The sequence below is a fragment of the Pogonomyrmex barbatus genome, unplaced genomic scaffold (genome assembly GCF_055798465.1).
Source record: "Pogonomyrmex barbatus isolate J1 unplaced genomic scaffold, ASM5579846v1 scaffold3, whole genome shotgun sequence".
NCBI lineage: Eukaryota > Metazoa > Arthropoda > Insecta > Hymenoptera > Formicidae > Pogonomyrmex > Pogonomyrmex barbatus.
In genome coordinates, this window is record NW_028297127.1 from 20,763,019 (window position 1) to 20,780,078 (window position 17,060).

Consider the following 17,060-nt stretch of genomic DNA (forward strand, 5'->3'; position numbering starts at 1 on the left):
ATCGTTTAAATTTTCAAATTACTTATCTGACAGAAGTAGAAGATTAAGATATCGTGAGTAATTATAAAAAAAACTGTTTCGCCTCGACATTTTCCTTCAAAAAAGTCTAACTCGAAGCCTGACCCGAACGGAGGAATCTGTGGTTGAAAGCATTAAACGCGTGGCCAAATGGTAATTATCGATCGATCTCTCCTATTTTTTTTTTTTTTTTTTTTTTTTTAAGTTATTAACCTAGGCCGATTTAGTAAATTTGCTTACATGAAAAACGATAGACAATTGGACAATAAGGATCGATGAATTTGATGAACAAAAATGCGCGCGTTTTTTCGTCTCTTTCGGCTCGATCATCCTTCGTGATCGAGAAGCAAGTACACCCCTGCGGCTCGTACACGATGAGCGTGCGCGACTTGTCGCTCAAGCACGAGTAGGACGTGAGTCGTCGTGGTGCGTGGTGGTGCGTGGACCGCTACGGAGGGGCCAGAGAGTGTGTCTCACGCGGAGCACAGCTGGCGCGGATCGCGGGTCAAGATGTAAGCCGTCGTAAGGCGCGGGGATGTCGCGCTAGAGAGAAAGAGCCGCTTGGGCCTAGGCCTAGCGCGAGAGTGCGAGGGTGCGAGGGTGCGAGAGTGCGAGAGTGCGAGAGTGCGAGAACGGGAACGAGGGCACGATAATAAAAAGGGTGTGAGAGAGAGAGAGAGAGAGAGAGAGAGAGAGAGAGAGAGAGAGAGAGAGAGAGAGAGAGAGAGAGAGAGAGAGAGAGAGAGAGAGAGAGAGGGTGGCTAGAGGGAGAGGGTGAACGGGAACGAGAGCGAGAGCGAGAGCGAGAGAAGAAACGGGGGAGAGAATCAGGCCTGGCATACACGAGGGGAGGATACAGAAATGGAGTAGCTGGAAAAGGGGATCGATCGCGAAAAGGCCGGCCGATAGCTATACGGCAATGGAGGACACGGGATTCGGGTAAGTGCCGTGTCGCACTTCCGGTTTTTTTCGAGAGTCGCACGTTATGTACGTGCGTGTGCCCGTTCGAGGAGAAGCGCGAGCGCGAGCGCGAGCGCTCTCTTGCCGAGGCCGTGGAGAGGAAAGTAGGGCGTCGGGGGTGGTTGGCGGCGCGGCGTGCCGGGAGGGAGGATGGCCGCCCGCGGACCTAAGCGGGCTGGCCCGCTTTCTCTCCGCCGTCTCTCGACCTCCGGAAACGCGAGCGGAGAGCGAACTTGGTCGTCGGAGGCGGAGGCGAGAACGCGACGGTGATGGCTCGAGAACTCGAGATCTCGACACGGCGCGGCCACGCGCGTCGACGAACGCAGCGAGGAATCGGCGGAGGGGGTGTAGGAACGGGCGGTGAAGGGGAGTCTGCTCTGGTGCTGCTCTGGTGTATAACGCGATGATCGCCGGTAGTGACGATAAGACGGCATCTACGCGTGCCACGATCGGTTTTCCTCGGCGATAACGTAACGTTTGTGTGAAGAAACCAAAGTGAATTTCGATTCGCTATTATCGCCGTCATCGTCGTCGTCCTCGTCGCCGCCGCCGCCGCCGCCGCCGCCGCCGCCACCGCCGCCGTCACCGCCGACCGTCGTCACTGTCGTTGCCACGCGATAAACTTAATATTTGTACGGCTCTCGTGCTCTTTTCTCGTGCTTTTGTATCACCGTCGCGAACAAACGCAGAGGTCATTTTCGCGCTTGTCCGCGAAAATGACCTGACCTTACCAAAATTAGACTCAGAAGTGATTTCGATCGTTTCCTCCAAGCGGAAGGCTCGCCACCCGCGTGGATGATGACAGTCGAATCTTGGAGTGAAGACTCGCAAATTGCAATTTTTCGCAAAAAAATTATTTTGCGCGGAATAGAGCAAGTGTCTCGCGAAATTTGTGCGTATTGTTCAAAATCCTTCGATATTGTATGATTCTCTTCCATCTTCTTTCAACTTTTTCGCTTCTTTTTCACAAAGGCGCTGGAACGACGAAAACGGATGAGGAAATGGTATCGTTTCGTCGATCTTTCTCTTTAAAAAAAATTACACAATTTACAATTGAATACGAAAATTATGTGTGAAGACAGCATGAAGGCATACGGAGAGTAGACTATTATTCAGCGTGCTGAAACGTTATGTATGGTAAAGTTGGCGGAATAAACGCAAGTCAATGGGAAAACAATATTCCAGCGGGATCGTGCAATAATTCTATAGCCGCTATGTATAATCGTTCACGTGTTTTTTTTTCCTTTAGTAAAAGAGATGTCGCCAAACGTCTTGTGTAATCGATCATCAGCGCGAGGAATGTAATGTATTTACTAATGAATTAAAACTGACATAATCGCACTGCGCCTAGTTTTCGCCTATGAGAAATGAACTTTACGGCGATCGTTGCATTTTTCCATCGCTGATGCAAGAGAGATTATCTCTGGCTGTCTATATAAAAGATTTGAAAAATAAAATCGTCGAGATTAATTCGAATGTTTTTTTTTTTTTTTTTTTTCCCCGTACGCTCAAGTATACTGATGAAGAAGAGAGATTTTGGAACTTGACCGTATTATCCCTACTCATCGTTACCATCGTTGATGAGCTTCATTTTTTGTCGAAGTAACGCAACGAATTACATTGACCATCGAGAACGGCGGAACCATCTTTGTTTTACGAATTACACTATCAGGATCACGGTAGCCCTTTAGAAGTTTCACTATATATTTCGTGGATGTTTCATTTTTGAAATAAAGGTCGTGAAGATCAACGAGAGAGCTCGATAAAATATCCATAACGCTTTTATAATAATCATAATATGCTCATAATATATCTTCAACAGTGATAAATATTTAGGATACGTAGCCTGCAGCTTTGTGATTTGTATGATAACAAGATACAGCGGGTGCATCTTCCTCGGGAGTGTTCTAGGGAAAATCCTGATGCGTAGACTCGTATTTGCGCCTTTGAAGGCGATGCGCTATAAATAGAAGAGCCTTGTTAGCGGCTGCACAACGTACGACCTGTACCTCTATCAGATGCATCAGGTACAACAGCTACGTCAGTCACGTTATAAGATACCATTCAATCCACAAACGTATACGAGCTCTTTTGGGATCCGTAGCGGATTCGCCCATTCAAATACCGCTGTAAATTTAAACGCCTGATTTTCACCGTTTCAACGAAAAGTCCGACCTCCTAATATCACGAGGTCATAACGGAACGGAATTATTTGCTTATCATTACGTAACACATACTTCTTCTCTTTACGCGCGACGCTCCCTTACGGAAGACCCCCTACAAGATCGTTAAAGAGAAATCCCGTTAACAATTAACAACGTGTCTGCTTATATTCGCTAGACCAATTTTAATTTTCCTTTTGATCTTCTTAAAGTCCTGACGAGAGGACGAGAGGTTTTTTTGACGACAATGACGTGTACAGTCTCCTAAACGGGATTTATCAATATAATCGTCGGACTTTTTCGTCGGTGGCTCGGATGTCACTCTCGATGACGTTTCCTCGATAAATGATTCCTCATTCGGACCGACAAAGATTTCGAGCAATATGATAATTACTGCCTAATGTATGCGTATTAATACGGCGACGCGTGGCTTTCGTCGTCCATCCGACCAGCGCAATTTCGCACTTGGTTTGAGGCTTAGGGGTAGCCGGCCAGCTAGCCAGCCAGCCAGTCGCACATGCACATGCACGTGCACGTGTACGCACGCACACACGTCTACGACCGATCCGGCAAGCATGTCGTAACGATCGATCTTTCCGACGACGACGACGACGAGCTGTGTTTGTCGAGAGTTTTTCGGCCGGCTGATCCGTCCCGATCGATGCAAAGAGATTACTTTTACGCTTTGCGGAAACTCGTTCACTCAATCACATTTTCACGCTGGTGTTTACCAAAAGTGATTCGAGCCACGAATATGTAGCTGTTGAAATTATTGTAATTTCCATTAATAGAGAGACGATAGAGGGGACTACTGATGTTGACATTTATCAACAAATTTTGACCGCTCTCGCGTAACTAATGAGTCATCATCTCTTTTGTCTATGAATTCAATTCGAATTCTTTGTTTTTCTGTGTAGCAAAAACATGAGCGGGGCTCTTTTGTTCATTTCCTTCATTTTCGTTATTATACATTATTATCGCTTTGATACTGTACTGTAATGATTTGTAATTTTCCATGACGGACTCACTATTCTCGACTACCTGTAAAAGATATTATGCAAATTACAAGTCGCGCAAAATAACGGAAATATTCTCGTTATCCTCGTGCTATTCTTTGTGACTAAAAATGCATAAACTTTAAAGTAAATAAACGCGACTTAGTTATTTCTTGCCAATGTATATATAAAGCAATCGTAATTAAAAAATCTTATAAAAAAATTTTTTTTTCGTTTGATCAATAAAGTAAATAATGGATACCATTTTTTTAATTTAATTTTCAATAATACGTTGGAAGTATAAGGTACATAATGTAGTAGGTATTTCTTAACCGCGTAAAGCAGAAAAAATAAATGTTACAGCCATGTGTCAAAAAAAATTGCAAGTAAAAATAGTTGCAAAAATAGTTGCAACGAATGCCTTTGTTATTTAATATAAACTCTATTATAAACAATTTCTCGAGCTTTATCAAGCGAGAAATCACGATGAGAGGCGTCACACGATATACACCTGTTGGTGTGTTATTACATAATAGTTGAGAACTGTCGTGTAACAACGGCAAGAATGAGAGCGTAATAACCGAGCCGGCGATTGTGACACGTGCTTTCTTCTACACGCCATCAAGAGCGGAGCAAGATCGTGCTTTCGTTAAAAGTTTCGCGTAAAGGCCACGTTAAAAGTATATTATATTAGTTTAATCTTTCTTTTTACAGCATCATCGTGGTCTGAGCATTCGAAAATGGCGTCAGGATTGCCGAATGTCCATCAAAAGAAGCTTGGACCAGCGCCGATAGCCTCCTTCGAAGACTTATCCGAGGAGGTGGAAAACGTGAGTCCCACCCTGTATTTCCTTTGAATTATTTGCCCCGAAATCGACCCCCCCTCTCTCTCTCTCTCTCTCTCTCTCTCTCTCTCTCTCTCTCTCTCTCTCTCTTTGAGATCTTCTCGATTTGAATCCTGATGTATGTGTACGATCTCGAGATTAATCTTCTCGATCGTCCGTGAGTTTTGTGAGTCACCGCGAGAAGCCGGCCCGTGACCTGAGCCCATCAACCGACCAATCAACCCCGTGTGCTACGATCCACGACAAACCAGGAAACGAATTTGAATGCAGGGAGAATCGGCGGCAGCGGCGGCGGCGGCGGCGGCGGCGGCGGCGGCGGCGGCGGCGGCAGGGCGAATGCCGGGCATCGTCGAAGTCACCACGCCGGCAACGCCTGGCAGTTCGCTCAAGACGCCTAGCACACCGCGAATTGATATCAGCAGGGCGAGCAGTTCTTCGCACCATGAGGATAGTAATTCCAGGGACTCGTCGCCCGAGCGGGAACTTCTCGCAGGTGATCAGTCTTCCAGTCTAAATTATCCTTGCGATCCGTAAAATCCTTGCGATCGTCCGTCCATCCTCTTCCGTCGATGTTTTCCGTCCATGTACATCGCATATCGCATATATTTCTCGACTGTATGTCAAGCAAATATCAAACAGAGAGGTTCGATATTGCTAATTCAATTTACGAAATTTGCGTTGCGATCCGCAAACTGTGTGATTTGATTAATAATTAGCGAGCTAGTCTAAATAAGCGATTACTATTAATATTCATGATATTTGATTCGATTTAATATTCGATTTAATATTCTCGTTGCTTTGCTGTGACTTTATTATTAATTCTTGTTATTTTACTTTACTTAATCGTCACATTCAATAAAGGAATAATGTAGCACCAAATGATATGATGAATACGTAATCGTCGCAAGACAAATCTGTGTGATTAAATCGAGAATGATTTACCGAGGTAAAAAGTGAGCTTTGCGTGCACGATCCGATTGTGCGCGATATTTCGAATAGCTTCTGAAAAAGACTTTCTTAGGTCAAGGTTCTGATCGATTCAACTAGGTCTAAATGGGTCTATTTGTACCGATCATCCATCTCGGTTATTCAGCGAGTTCTAGCACGACACATATTAACTCATTGAAATTTTGATATCTGTTGAATTTCTTGCTTGATCATTGCCGACACAATTTTTTGATTAATTTTCATGAATAAAAAATACTTTTCCTATCATCATCGGCCTCTTATCAATGTCGCTGACTGTACGTGTCGTTATGTCATCAAAATGTTTTTTGTAAAAATAAATGCAAGTAGTTTTATGCTACATGAAATGAAAGTCTTTTATATCATGGAATAGATTTTTTTAGTCTATCGGTGTTATTAATTACATTAAATTTATTTATGTGTATTACACATTAATGACATAATTCACGTATTTTGCGAGAAATATGAGAAAACATGACATAGACTTATCAATATGCAAAATGCATCAATGCAAAAAGAGAGAAATGTTTCGTCTAGCTTTAAACGTCCGACTGAATCTGATATAGATTTTATAAAAATGATTTCGAGAACATTGCGTCGATTGATGAGAGCGAGAAAGTTACTCTAAAGAGAGAGGAAATGCTTTGCTAAATTTCTAGGTGCGGATCCTCCATCCGGCTGCAAGCTGACCCTGGGCTACAAGGAGGACGCTCAAGATCTCAGGTCCTCTACGGAGGAACTGGATCTGCAAGATCCCGTTCACGAGCAAGATCTCAGACGAGAGTCCAAAAGGCGAAAGCGGAGGGAGGCCGACGGAACCCAATCGGAATACAGCGGCAAGCAGTTAGGTCAGGACCGTGAGCGCAAGGACAGTAATTGTTCAGAGATATGCTTGCTCAACATCAGCGGTCGGACGTCGAGACTGTCGTCCGTTGGCAGCCAAGGTTCCGGTGTTTCCGGAAAACTCTCAGTCATGTCAGCAACTTCCTCCAGGTACTAAAAATAATATGTACGTTATGTAAAATTTAGCAAGATACCTTTGATCTCTGTTCTCCAACAGAAATCAAATCGTGTCATCATATCTCTTTTGAAAAAATCCAATCGACACCAATCACTCCAATCGACCTTTGGACTTTTATCCATTGATTTTTCTCTTCACTCGCCACGCGACTTATACCGTTTGCCCTTTGTTCTACATCAATCAAGTCACCAAAACGAATTGAACGAAGAATAAAACTATCCTTACTGTCGTTGCTTATTATTATTTATTACTTGCACAAAGTAATTGAATTTTCTTTGTAGCCCATTCGAGGAAGATCTGTCTGATGGAAAATGAATTATCTTCGTTAGGGAAAATTTTATAACGTGATACGAGAGAGGCTTTTTGATGTATGAGAGATGCATTTTCTGATTTTCCTTAGATCCCCCAGCCCGCACAAGTGTTTACTGGAGACGTCGTTCTGCGGAAGCAAGCCGACGCTAGCCGACAATCTGATAGAACCGTCGAAACCGGAGACCGACGATCTCGAGAAAATACTCTTGAAGCGAGAGGCTGACACCACGAAGGCGTTGATTCCTGAGAGTATCAAAGTGCCTATGGTAGGTGGCAATCTGAAGCCGGATCCACTGGACAAACCCAGAAGACGTGGTCGCGAGGAACGGAAGGAAATCTTCAAACGGGAGGTGGAAATCACCAAAAGATTTTTGGAGAAAGTTAACATAGAGGTTGGTACTGCTTATTAGGCCTGCCTATCTTATACTTTCCGAGTAGGTCAATATCTTATTGAAAAATATCGAGATAATATTCGCGTGAGTTTTACAATTTTACAATATTTTTTTTATGTATCTACAATTATATTTTATTAGAATTTTCTTTAAATTGATTTTTTCTGGAGAATTCTCTTCAGTATTGATTAAATGGGACTTAAACGTAGGATGGTGCACAAGCGTTGAAAAAACTTTTCCCCTTCTCTACGACTAATTTTATTAATCGACGTATAAAAGAATCCCCCTTTTTAAATACACATCATTAAGCCTCTTGTTATTTCGCTACCTAGCTATCTACATCGGTGATGTCAAAAACACAACAACAACAATTTTATAAAGATAACAATTTTTATAAAGATTTTCAATGAAACATTTGAAATAACAGAATAGATTTGTAAAATATATTAAAAGCTCCTCTTTGGTTTTAACAATCAATAAACGATCATATATCTAGAATTGAATTGTGTCTAATTAAGAACAAAAGTATTGACGTCACAATTCAAAATGGCTGCGATTAACAATAAAAATCGCCTCCGATATTTGAATAAGATATAAATGAATATCTGTTTTCTGTCTAGTAGTGAAATGGCAAATTATATTTATTGTATACTATATCTTATAAATATAATATTTTTATTATATATCTTTTTTTCTCTCTCGTACTGTGTGTGCATGCGGGGACAGGTACCAATTATCAAGAAATCGAACGGACAACAAGGATCGACATCGCAACAACAACAGCAGCAACACCAGACAAAGATCCAAATCCAGGAGGTTCAGAAACCTGTGACACTCGATTTCAACGACAAAAGGAAAAAAACTCAAAACTTTAAGGAGATTATGCAGACGACGCCTACAACGAGTAGCCTCACCGGAAGTCCCAAATTACCAAGACATCAAAAAGTTCGTGATCTTGAAGGCTCGCGGACGCCCAGTCCGTCGTCCGTATCCAGAAAGAGTAGTTTTGCTTCGTTATTCAAGGTTCGTAAATAATATCTTGCACGTAATTTTACATTATTAGTTTGCTGAAGAAAAAAGAAAATAGAGAAAAATTGAATGTATTGAATATATTGAATTTTCACAAATAAAATATGAGAGATTGTTTTGAAACAATTCTTACTAATTGAACTTGACATTATCACTGTAGTTATTTTCAATATATTTTTTATATAATAATTCTAATTATATATCTATCTTGATCTCATTTTCTATTATCAAGTTCTACTATAGCGTTGATTATTTTGTAATTAAACAAGGCTAGAACCGATGGCAGCGTGTTGAGCCCAGAATCGCCGTCACCTAGCACGAAGCCACGTCGAAGTTTGACGTCGAAATTGAAGGATACCACGGAAAGTCTAAGAAGCCGTTCAAAATCGCGCGAAAGAGTCACCGCCGATAAGAGTTCGGTTATGAAGAAGGATTCCAAGAACAAGGGAGTATTTTCGTCCACTCTGAGCCTCTTTAAGAAACGCGAAAGAAAGAAGAGCTACGACGAGGCGATCGCGGCTTCGTGCGATCTTGAAATCGCCAGCGGGGATGAACAACCCTCTCTGGAGAGTATCGGTCACGTGGAGTTTACGTTCAACACGGAGAAGGAAAGGAATCGTCAGGACGATTCGATCTTCATTAGTCTGCACGCCGACGACAGAAACTATGAGGAAGCTTTGCCATCGGAGAGCGTCTCGATACCGTTGGAAACGCCGACCAAACTGCTGGACGAGTACGAGTCCGAAGGACCGCATACGGGTAGCATAATCACGGAGGTGTCTATCGAGCATCATCCGGCGTCGCCGCCGTCGATCGCCAAAATTAGGACCGAGGCACAGATCGAGACGACGACGGTGACGCAGAACGCGTCCAGGAGTACGTCCAGAGAAAGTCGGCTCCAGCAGAGCGCACCGAAAGAGTCGGAAATGTTGAAAACCTCGTTGAAAGATTCAAGAATTAGCACGCAGACTAGTAAAGTCATCGAAATGCCGGTATCGGCCAAGTCGACTGCGATTAAATCGGATGTTAAACCGGACATTAAATCGGAAATTAAATCGACGGATTCGCGAGCATCGTCTAGCGGCTTGTCGAGAGAATCCAGTGGCAAAAAGCCGGATATAACGAAACCGAAAAGAAAAAGTAAGGAGAGTCAGCAGCAGCAGCAGCAGCAGCAACAACAACAACAACAACAACCCGAACCATCCATCGAGAGAATAGATGGCAATGTAGTGACGCAGCAGAAAAGGGTAAGCTCGGGAGAGCCTTCTCGAGCTGTTCAAGAAACTAAAAAAGTTGATCTTCTCGATGACAAGGTCGGCAAATCGCAACAGCAGAGTTTGGTAAAAACGCCCAGCGTGATATCCGATCTGGATCACAACAGTTCCGAGTCCGAAAGAGATTCCGAGATCGAGTTCATCCGCAATAAGGTCGAGAAATTGGCTGAGGAGCTACCGGATGAACGAAAAGGTCTCTTTTATGAAGAGAGCTTCGAGGAAGATCTTCCATATGTACCGACGACTCTGCCATTGGAGAAAAGCGTCGCTGTACCTATTCTGCCGATTAAACAACGACTTCAGGAAGTAAGGTAATGCTTTTTAAACGATTCCCGGCCTCTCTATATACGTAAAATGTATATTCACGACATTCAAATTATGATATAAAATCAATTGGCTTTCAATTATTTTGTACTTTGAATATTAATATTAAGTCGCGACTCTCTTCAACAAATTCACTGTCAATCTTATTGGCAGTTTGTTTACCAAATTGTAATTCGCATCTCACGTTGACAGGACGATTCCGATCGAGAGACCGCGCTCGACGACGCCGATAAATCCGACCTTGCTGGACGAGTTTGTGATGCAGACGTCATCGGACGAACGGCGCGTGGAGCGGATGAAGATATCTCTACCGCGGGAGGACAGCTTCAAGCTGAAGAGTCCGCGCCGGCAATACGCCAGCACGGCGAATACGTTCACGAAGTTTGCGGGCAAGGTACCGCCGGACGGCGGCCGCAAGGGCGCTGTCCATCAAGGAAAATCACCGAGTCCACCTCCACTGCCACCGAGAGCACCAGCAGCGGCAGCGGCAGCGGCGGCGGCGGCGGCGGCGGCGCGACCGAGCAACTGGATCAACTTCGAGGAGATACCGGAGAAGAGAAAAGCGCCGAAACGGATACAGACGATACCGCGACCGGAGGACGACATCGCGAAAAGTATCACCGGCGGTTACAGCTATGTGCAGCCGGAAGAGTGCAAGTGCGAGTGCCACGAGGAGTCTAGGCGGGCGTCCATGCGGGAGGCAGCGGCGGCAGCGGCGGTCGCGGCGGCTGTCGCCGCCACTGCCTCCAGCACCAGCACGAGGACCTCCTCTTGCAGCAGCAACGGTGAACGGCCGTGCAACGGCGAAAATTGCACGGCGCCGACCACCGGCGGCGGTAGCTCGGTCGACCGCGCCAGTATCGTCAGGTAAAACCGATCGGCCACCGATTGGCAACGCGAGCTAATCACGTGTCCCGCCTGGGACGATTCGCGAAGGCCCTAGTGACGAGTAGAAATTTGTTTCTGTACTTTCAGTGACAGCTCGCTAGAGTGTTCGCTGAGCAACGACGACGGCCAGAGCACGCAGGTGCTTCTCGGCAACTCGACGAAACCCTTCGCCATGGATCTCGACGTACGTTCCAACAGGTCGAGTATCATATCGCAGGAGGAAAACGACGAGAATCAGCACCAATAATAATAATAATTATTGTTATTATTATTATTATTATAATCGATACTTGCATAGCGCACCCACGCCTTAGGATCTTCGGATTTTCCTTTTCTTCGTGTGGAAAGATGAATCCGAGTTTTTCCGATACGAATCAAAGGGCGATTTAATCCCGAAAGAGACGTTCTCCACCACGTTCTCTCTCTTTTCATCGCATTTTCTTTCTTCTGTGAAAAAAAAGAAAAATTTCACGAAGGATAAACTCGATACTCAGTTCTACGTGTTTTCGGTAGCGCGTCGTAGCGCGCGATAAAACTTTCGATTATCAAAGAGCACATCGCTCTCTCTCCTCTTCGAAATCAGTCCGTAAATCAGATTTCGAGATGTTCTTCGCCCTCAGCGTCACGTGGTTCCTCACTAACACGTCATTTTCGAACCATTTTCGCATTGCACCGCGTTCAGATATTTACATACGTTTACACGCGTTATACTTTTGCGACGGCAAAAGTTACATACCGCTGTCGCGGTTCTTTCCTTTCTTTCTCTTTCTTTTTCTTTCTCCTCTGAGGCTAATTCTTCTTGGGCGTTAGCTCCGTTCCTAAGTCGAAGATTACCACTTCTTTACGTTGGCTCGAGTCCATACGTAAAAGAAAGAAATGAAGACGTTGCGTATTACACGTAACATACATTTCTCTTCTTACAAACAACGTAAAGAGCATTCGAGAGAGAAAAACCGCGATTGGACGCGGTTCTTATTTTAGTTAGTTTATCGCACGCACGCGTTGACAGTTTGTCAGGGACAAGACACCTAGGGGCACCCGAGGATGGTGGCTCGCTAATGTTTTTACTAATATCTCCACAAATTAGTCACTAGTTTTCTCTCGTCGAGGGAGAATCGCACCGCCGCGGAATGTCGATGAAACGCTCGAACGTATCGCTCGTATCTTACTCTTTTTGGAACAAAAAGGATAGCACGAAATATGAGTGTGTATGTGTATGTATATATATATATATATATATATATATATATATATATATATATATATATATGTCCATATCCATATTCGTATAATTGTATCAATTATTACGTACACACCGACGGTGAGGCGGGTGTTGTTGCAGGTGTTCGAGCGAGCTTTCGAAGCTTCATATCATGTAGATAAAATCGTAGAATTATTAGATATGTATATTTCCGTGGGCACGTTGATCTTGTACCGAGATTAAAAAGTTTATTCAATGTTGAGCCGGAGGAAACCGGTACGGTCATTCTATTGATCGATTGTTTTTCAAACTTATATGATAGTGTTTACACGAAACGTGTAAACGTGTCATCCACGATGACCGTAAACAGGTCCGGGCAGGTTTCGCAAAGGGTCCCGTATGCGATTCTTTGGACCAGAAAACGTAAAACGCATTGCGGTTTCCGAGCGATTAACGCCGCGTAATTATCTAGATATTCGACGGAGTATTAAACGCACGCGGTCGATCAAATCGATTTATCGATGTTACTTCCATCCGCGCACGTAGCGTGCACGGATTTATTTTTTTTTTTCCAACTTCACCGCACCACCTTGTAAAATGCTCCTGATTGCGCCGGCGACTTTTCTACCCGCCGCAATCTCCTCGCATCTTCGTTTTTTTAGATCCCGCTTGGCGAGCCATCATTCGCGCGAAACACGCTAATTGAGAGCGATTCTTTGTCATTCTCCTCTCCTCATTTCCTCGGAGCCGAAACGAGATGCACATATTAATCCCGTGCCCGTTTCATATGTCGAGCTGTCACACGATAGAGAGAGAGAGAGAGAGAGAGAGAGAGAGAGAGAGAGAGAGAGAAAGACAATTCTATATTATCTACCTCCTTAAAAAAGAAAGAAAAAAAAAAACAGAAAAAATGTACCAAGGGGAATCGAGTGTCTGTGGAGGGGTTGTTTCATATGCAGAAAATCAACGCGACTTTTCCGGTTTGACCTCTTTCCTCGCGACAAGTGCAATTTTTTTTTTTTTTTTTACAAGTGTGGACAGAAAATTATATTAAAGTAGGCAACATTACAAAATGTTGGAAAATGAATAGAGCAAGGCAATTGTGTGTGTGCGTGCGTGCGTGCGTGCGTGCGTGCGTGCGTGTGTGTGTGTGTGTGTGTGTGTGTGTGTGTGTGTGTGTGTGTGTGTGTGTGTGTGTGTGTGTGTGTGTGTGTAATAGTGAGATCAATGTAACGTTACTTCTAACGTACACACGGGTTCAAAATATATAAAGTGAAATTAAAAAATTTTCATTTCTTAATAATGTTTATCATTTCATCATCTACGAATTAGGATAATCTCGTTCTTATTGCGGATGATGCAAATATAAATATACGTTGCCTTCACTATTGCATACACCAGTTACCTTTGCTCTATTCTATTCATATCTATTTTACAAACATTTATTTGTAAATTTATCGACTTGATTTGTCTAGATAGCAATATTTTAGGCAAAAAATTAATATTGATTTAATTTCGGATTCATTTGTTAAATTATTCTTCGTTCTTTATAAATTAATGGAAATAATAATTTTCTATTTTCTTTAGCTAAATCTGATAACTCAGGCTATTTATTCGTTTCATTAATTAACGACGAATCAATTGATGTTGCGGGTGAAATTCGTTGGACATATAAAGCTACATTGACGACTGATTGATTATCCGTTGATTGAAGAATAATGATGAAATTTTACTTATCATCGTACCATCGCAGCACGAGCAACGAATAGTGAGCTTACAAGAGGTCAAACCAAAATTCACGTACGCATTTGTGAGCTAAATGGCAGTTTTGCCTACGTAATTGTATCGTTTTTTTTAATCTATGCCACGAATAGTACTTCATATCAACGACTTCAAAGACATCATTAATAATTCCTCGACGTTTACATTCTTTCGTGATATTGTCCTTCTAATGGTGAGAGAAAAGGAGAAAGAAATTGTGCACTATTGTGTTCAAAACAAAATAAATTTATTCTGAAGCAACAAAAACAATTTGTTTTTGCTTGTCTGTGACGTCGAGCGATTCGATGGAAAATTGATATATTGCATCTAGTTAATTAACATTTATCGACAATTTACAATGACAAAAGAGTTCATGCTCCTTTTTAGAAGCATATCATTTTCCTGATTGAAATTTTCAAGGGGAGCTCCTTTACCCTTCTGTTTGAGATATTGAAAAAACTGTAAATATTCCATCGGCAGATTATGTGTATATATATTTTGTCGTACAATGTTTCTTTGTCATCAAATCGTATGTCAAATTGCATACGCTCGATGTGGCAGAGATTAGTCGCGCCTGTTGGAATTGAGTCAAGTTTCCATGTGTTGCCACACACACACATACACACATTCTCTTCCATTTTTATTCTTCTCCATTCTCTACGCTCTTTCTCATCCCCTCCCCACCCCCCCCCCCACACAGACGTGTAACAGTTAAATCGAAAAATAAATTAAGTAACTGATTAATAGATTTGTAAGCTGTTAAGTAATATTCCATGAATCGATCGGACATGCCTGTCTCTTTCTTCTTTCCTTCTTCTCTTTTTGGGCGAAAAAAGAGAGAGAGAGAGAGAGAGAGAGAGAGAGAGAGAGAGAGAGAGACAGGAAAATCCTGATTAGGGTAGTAGGCAATCTCGTGCAGACAATTTGCCTGTAACCAAATATTTCGTGCAAGATGATTTTCTTTCTTTTAGATTTTGGTGTTTAGCTACACAAATTTTCAGAATTATATATATAAATACACATAGGTAAGTGTGCGCGCGCGCGTGTGTGTATATGTGTGTATGTATGTACGGGAGTATATGCGTGTGTATAAATTTATTCGTATGTCTATATATAAATAAGTACGCAAGCATCGTAACGTGCGTAATTTCCACAAATTCAATTTCGATGCTAAAGATACGGGAAAATGAAAATAGGATTTAATCGGGGCAATTGTGACACGGTGTGCGTGCGTGCGTGCGCGCGCGCGCGCGCGCGCGCGTGTGTGTGTGTGTGTGTGTGTGTGTGTTTGCGGTATTGTTCAACGCCTTTCCAACGACAACAGCAGTTATAAAGTCGTTGAAGCGGAATGATAATTCGATCAGTAATTATCAAATGGTGTGAAAATAAAATTATTGGTTTTTTTATTAAAAAAAAAATATTCTTGCAATGGCGCATTTACGATTGCGATTACTCCGATTTTAATTATCTCACGGTGATTGTAGCATTTTTATTGCTATAAACGAAGATATGTAAAGCTACGTCAAAGGCATCGGAATTTGAGTTTAATTTTGATTTGATTTCTTGCAGAACAAAACGTCCCACGCAACAATCAGTCAGTTGGATTTGCGCACGACAAAACGAATAATATGTTAATAATTTTGCGGCCGGAGGCGAGAATCGCGTACACGCGACAAATCGTCAACTGAAATGTTTTTCTTTTCCTCTTTGTATAATTTATGTCATATGCATCATAAACCGATAGGGCCTGTTTACACGGCATGATTACATAAATATATCATGTGTAAATATATATCTTCACATCAAAATTAAAAAATGAGACTCTAATTCTGACGCTCGAGTCAGAATCAGATCTCAAAGTTTCAAGAGTGTAACGGTAAAAGTTGCAATACTATATAATTCCAGATGTTCAAAATTAAATATGTAGTGTTGCAAATAACGTTCCTTCTTAACATTTTAATTAATCTATTTCTCGAAAAATTTCTTTCATACTTTCATACTTAAATGTTTGAACTTTTGCTATTTTTTTTTTTATCTTATTTATTCCATTGATTTTATTTATTCTGTTTATATTATTTCAAGATCATTTTCAAGATAGTGATGTTGGGAAGTTATATGAATGAAGGTTACATACATGTAGATATAAAAGATATCTTTTTTATGATCTTTCCGTTTTTAAATAGAAATATTTATTGTTACCAGATGAGAAAATTTGTTTGATTTTTGCGTGTCGCTTTTATTTTGAAGCAAAATGTGTCCTCCTTCAATATGTCCTTAGAAGACAGCTTGTGAATTCACACACTGCTTGTGATGCAAGATTTTTTTTCAACAAAACACAAATTTGCAAATGATTTGTGATGAGAAAAGAAAGAAATTTAAAAGAAATAGACAAAAATGGAAAGAGAAGAAATGAACGTGACATAGTCACATTCCGCTCACAATCTTATTCTCAAAAATGGCGTATTACGAAAATCATAATAGAACTTTTTCTTAGATAAACAGAAAGAGAGAGAGAGAGAGAGAGAGAGAGAGAGAGAGAAAAAGGAGAGAGGAAAAGAGGAAGCATCCATTTACCCATTTATCTTAGCAATACATGACTGTTTGTTATTATTTTTCATGCAATGTATAAGAGTATAAAAAATGAAATAAAAATGGATATTTAAATGTTTCTAATGTTATGTAAATAGGATTATAGAGACGGGAGTCGACATTTTGAAATAATAAGTAAACATGTTTGAATGACGATTACGATGATGATTACGATAAAGATACGTTTGACGATCTCATGTTCAGAAAAGAAAAAAATAAATTAAAATAAACTGTTTACGTGTGTGTTTTGATGAATGACTGCATTATTTCAAATCATTACGTTGGTTTATTGACATTATTTGACTGATTTTCATTAATTCTTA

The 17,060-nt window shown here is 41.8% G+C and overlaps 1 protein-coding gene across 9 annotated transcripts; it reads left to right on the forward strand.

The window, feature by feature from the left end:
• The first annotated feature begins 505 nt into the window (after positions 1-505).
• LOC105424671 (uncharacterized) lies at positions 506-16,972 on the forward strand. 9 transcript variants are annotated; one of them, XM_089078933.1, is made up of 10 exons: positions 1,617-1,982; positions 2,801-3,005; positions 4,850-4,965; positions 5,251-5,473; positions 6,606-6,939; positions 7,368-7,671; positions 8,398-8,694; positions 8,970-10,285; positions 10,491-11,165; positions 11,274-16,972. In XM_089078933.1, the coding sequence occupies exons 3-10, from the start codon at positions 4,876-4,878 to the stop codon at positions 11,431-11,433; spliced, it is 3,399 nt and encodes a 1,132-aa protein (XP_088935059.1). In that variant the 5' UTR covers positions 1,617-1,982; positions 2,801-3,005; positions 4,850-4,875; the 3' UTR covers positions 11,434-16,972. The 9 variants fall into 9 exon arrangements, with proteins under 9 accessions (XP_088935062.1, XP_011633319.3, XP_088935065.1 ...); XM_089078936.1 differs by lacking the exons at positions 1,617-1,982; positions 2,801-3,005 and adding an exon at positions 506-530; XM_011635017.3 differs by lacking the exons at positions 1,617-1,982; positions 2,801-3,005 and adding an exon at positions 821-957.
• The last annotated feature ends 88 nt before the right edge of the window (positions 16,973-17,060 follow it).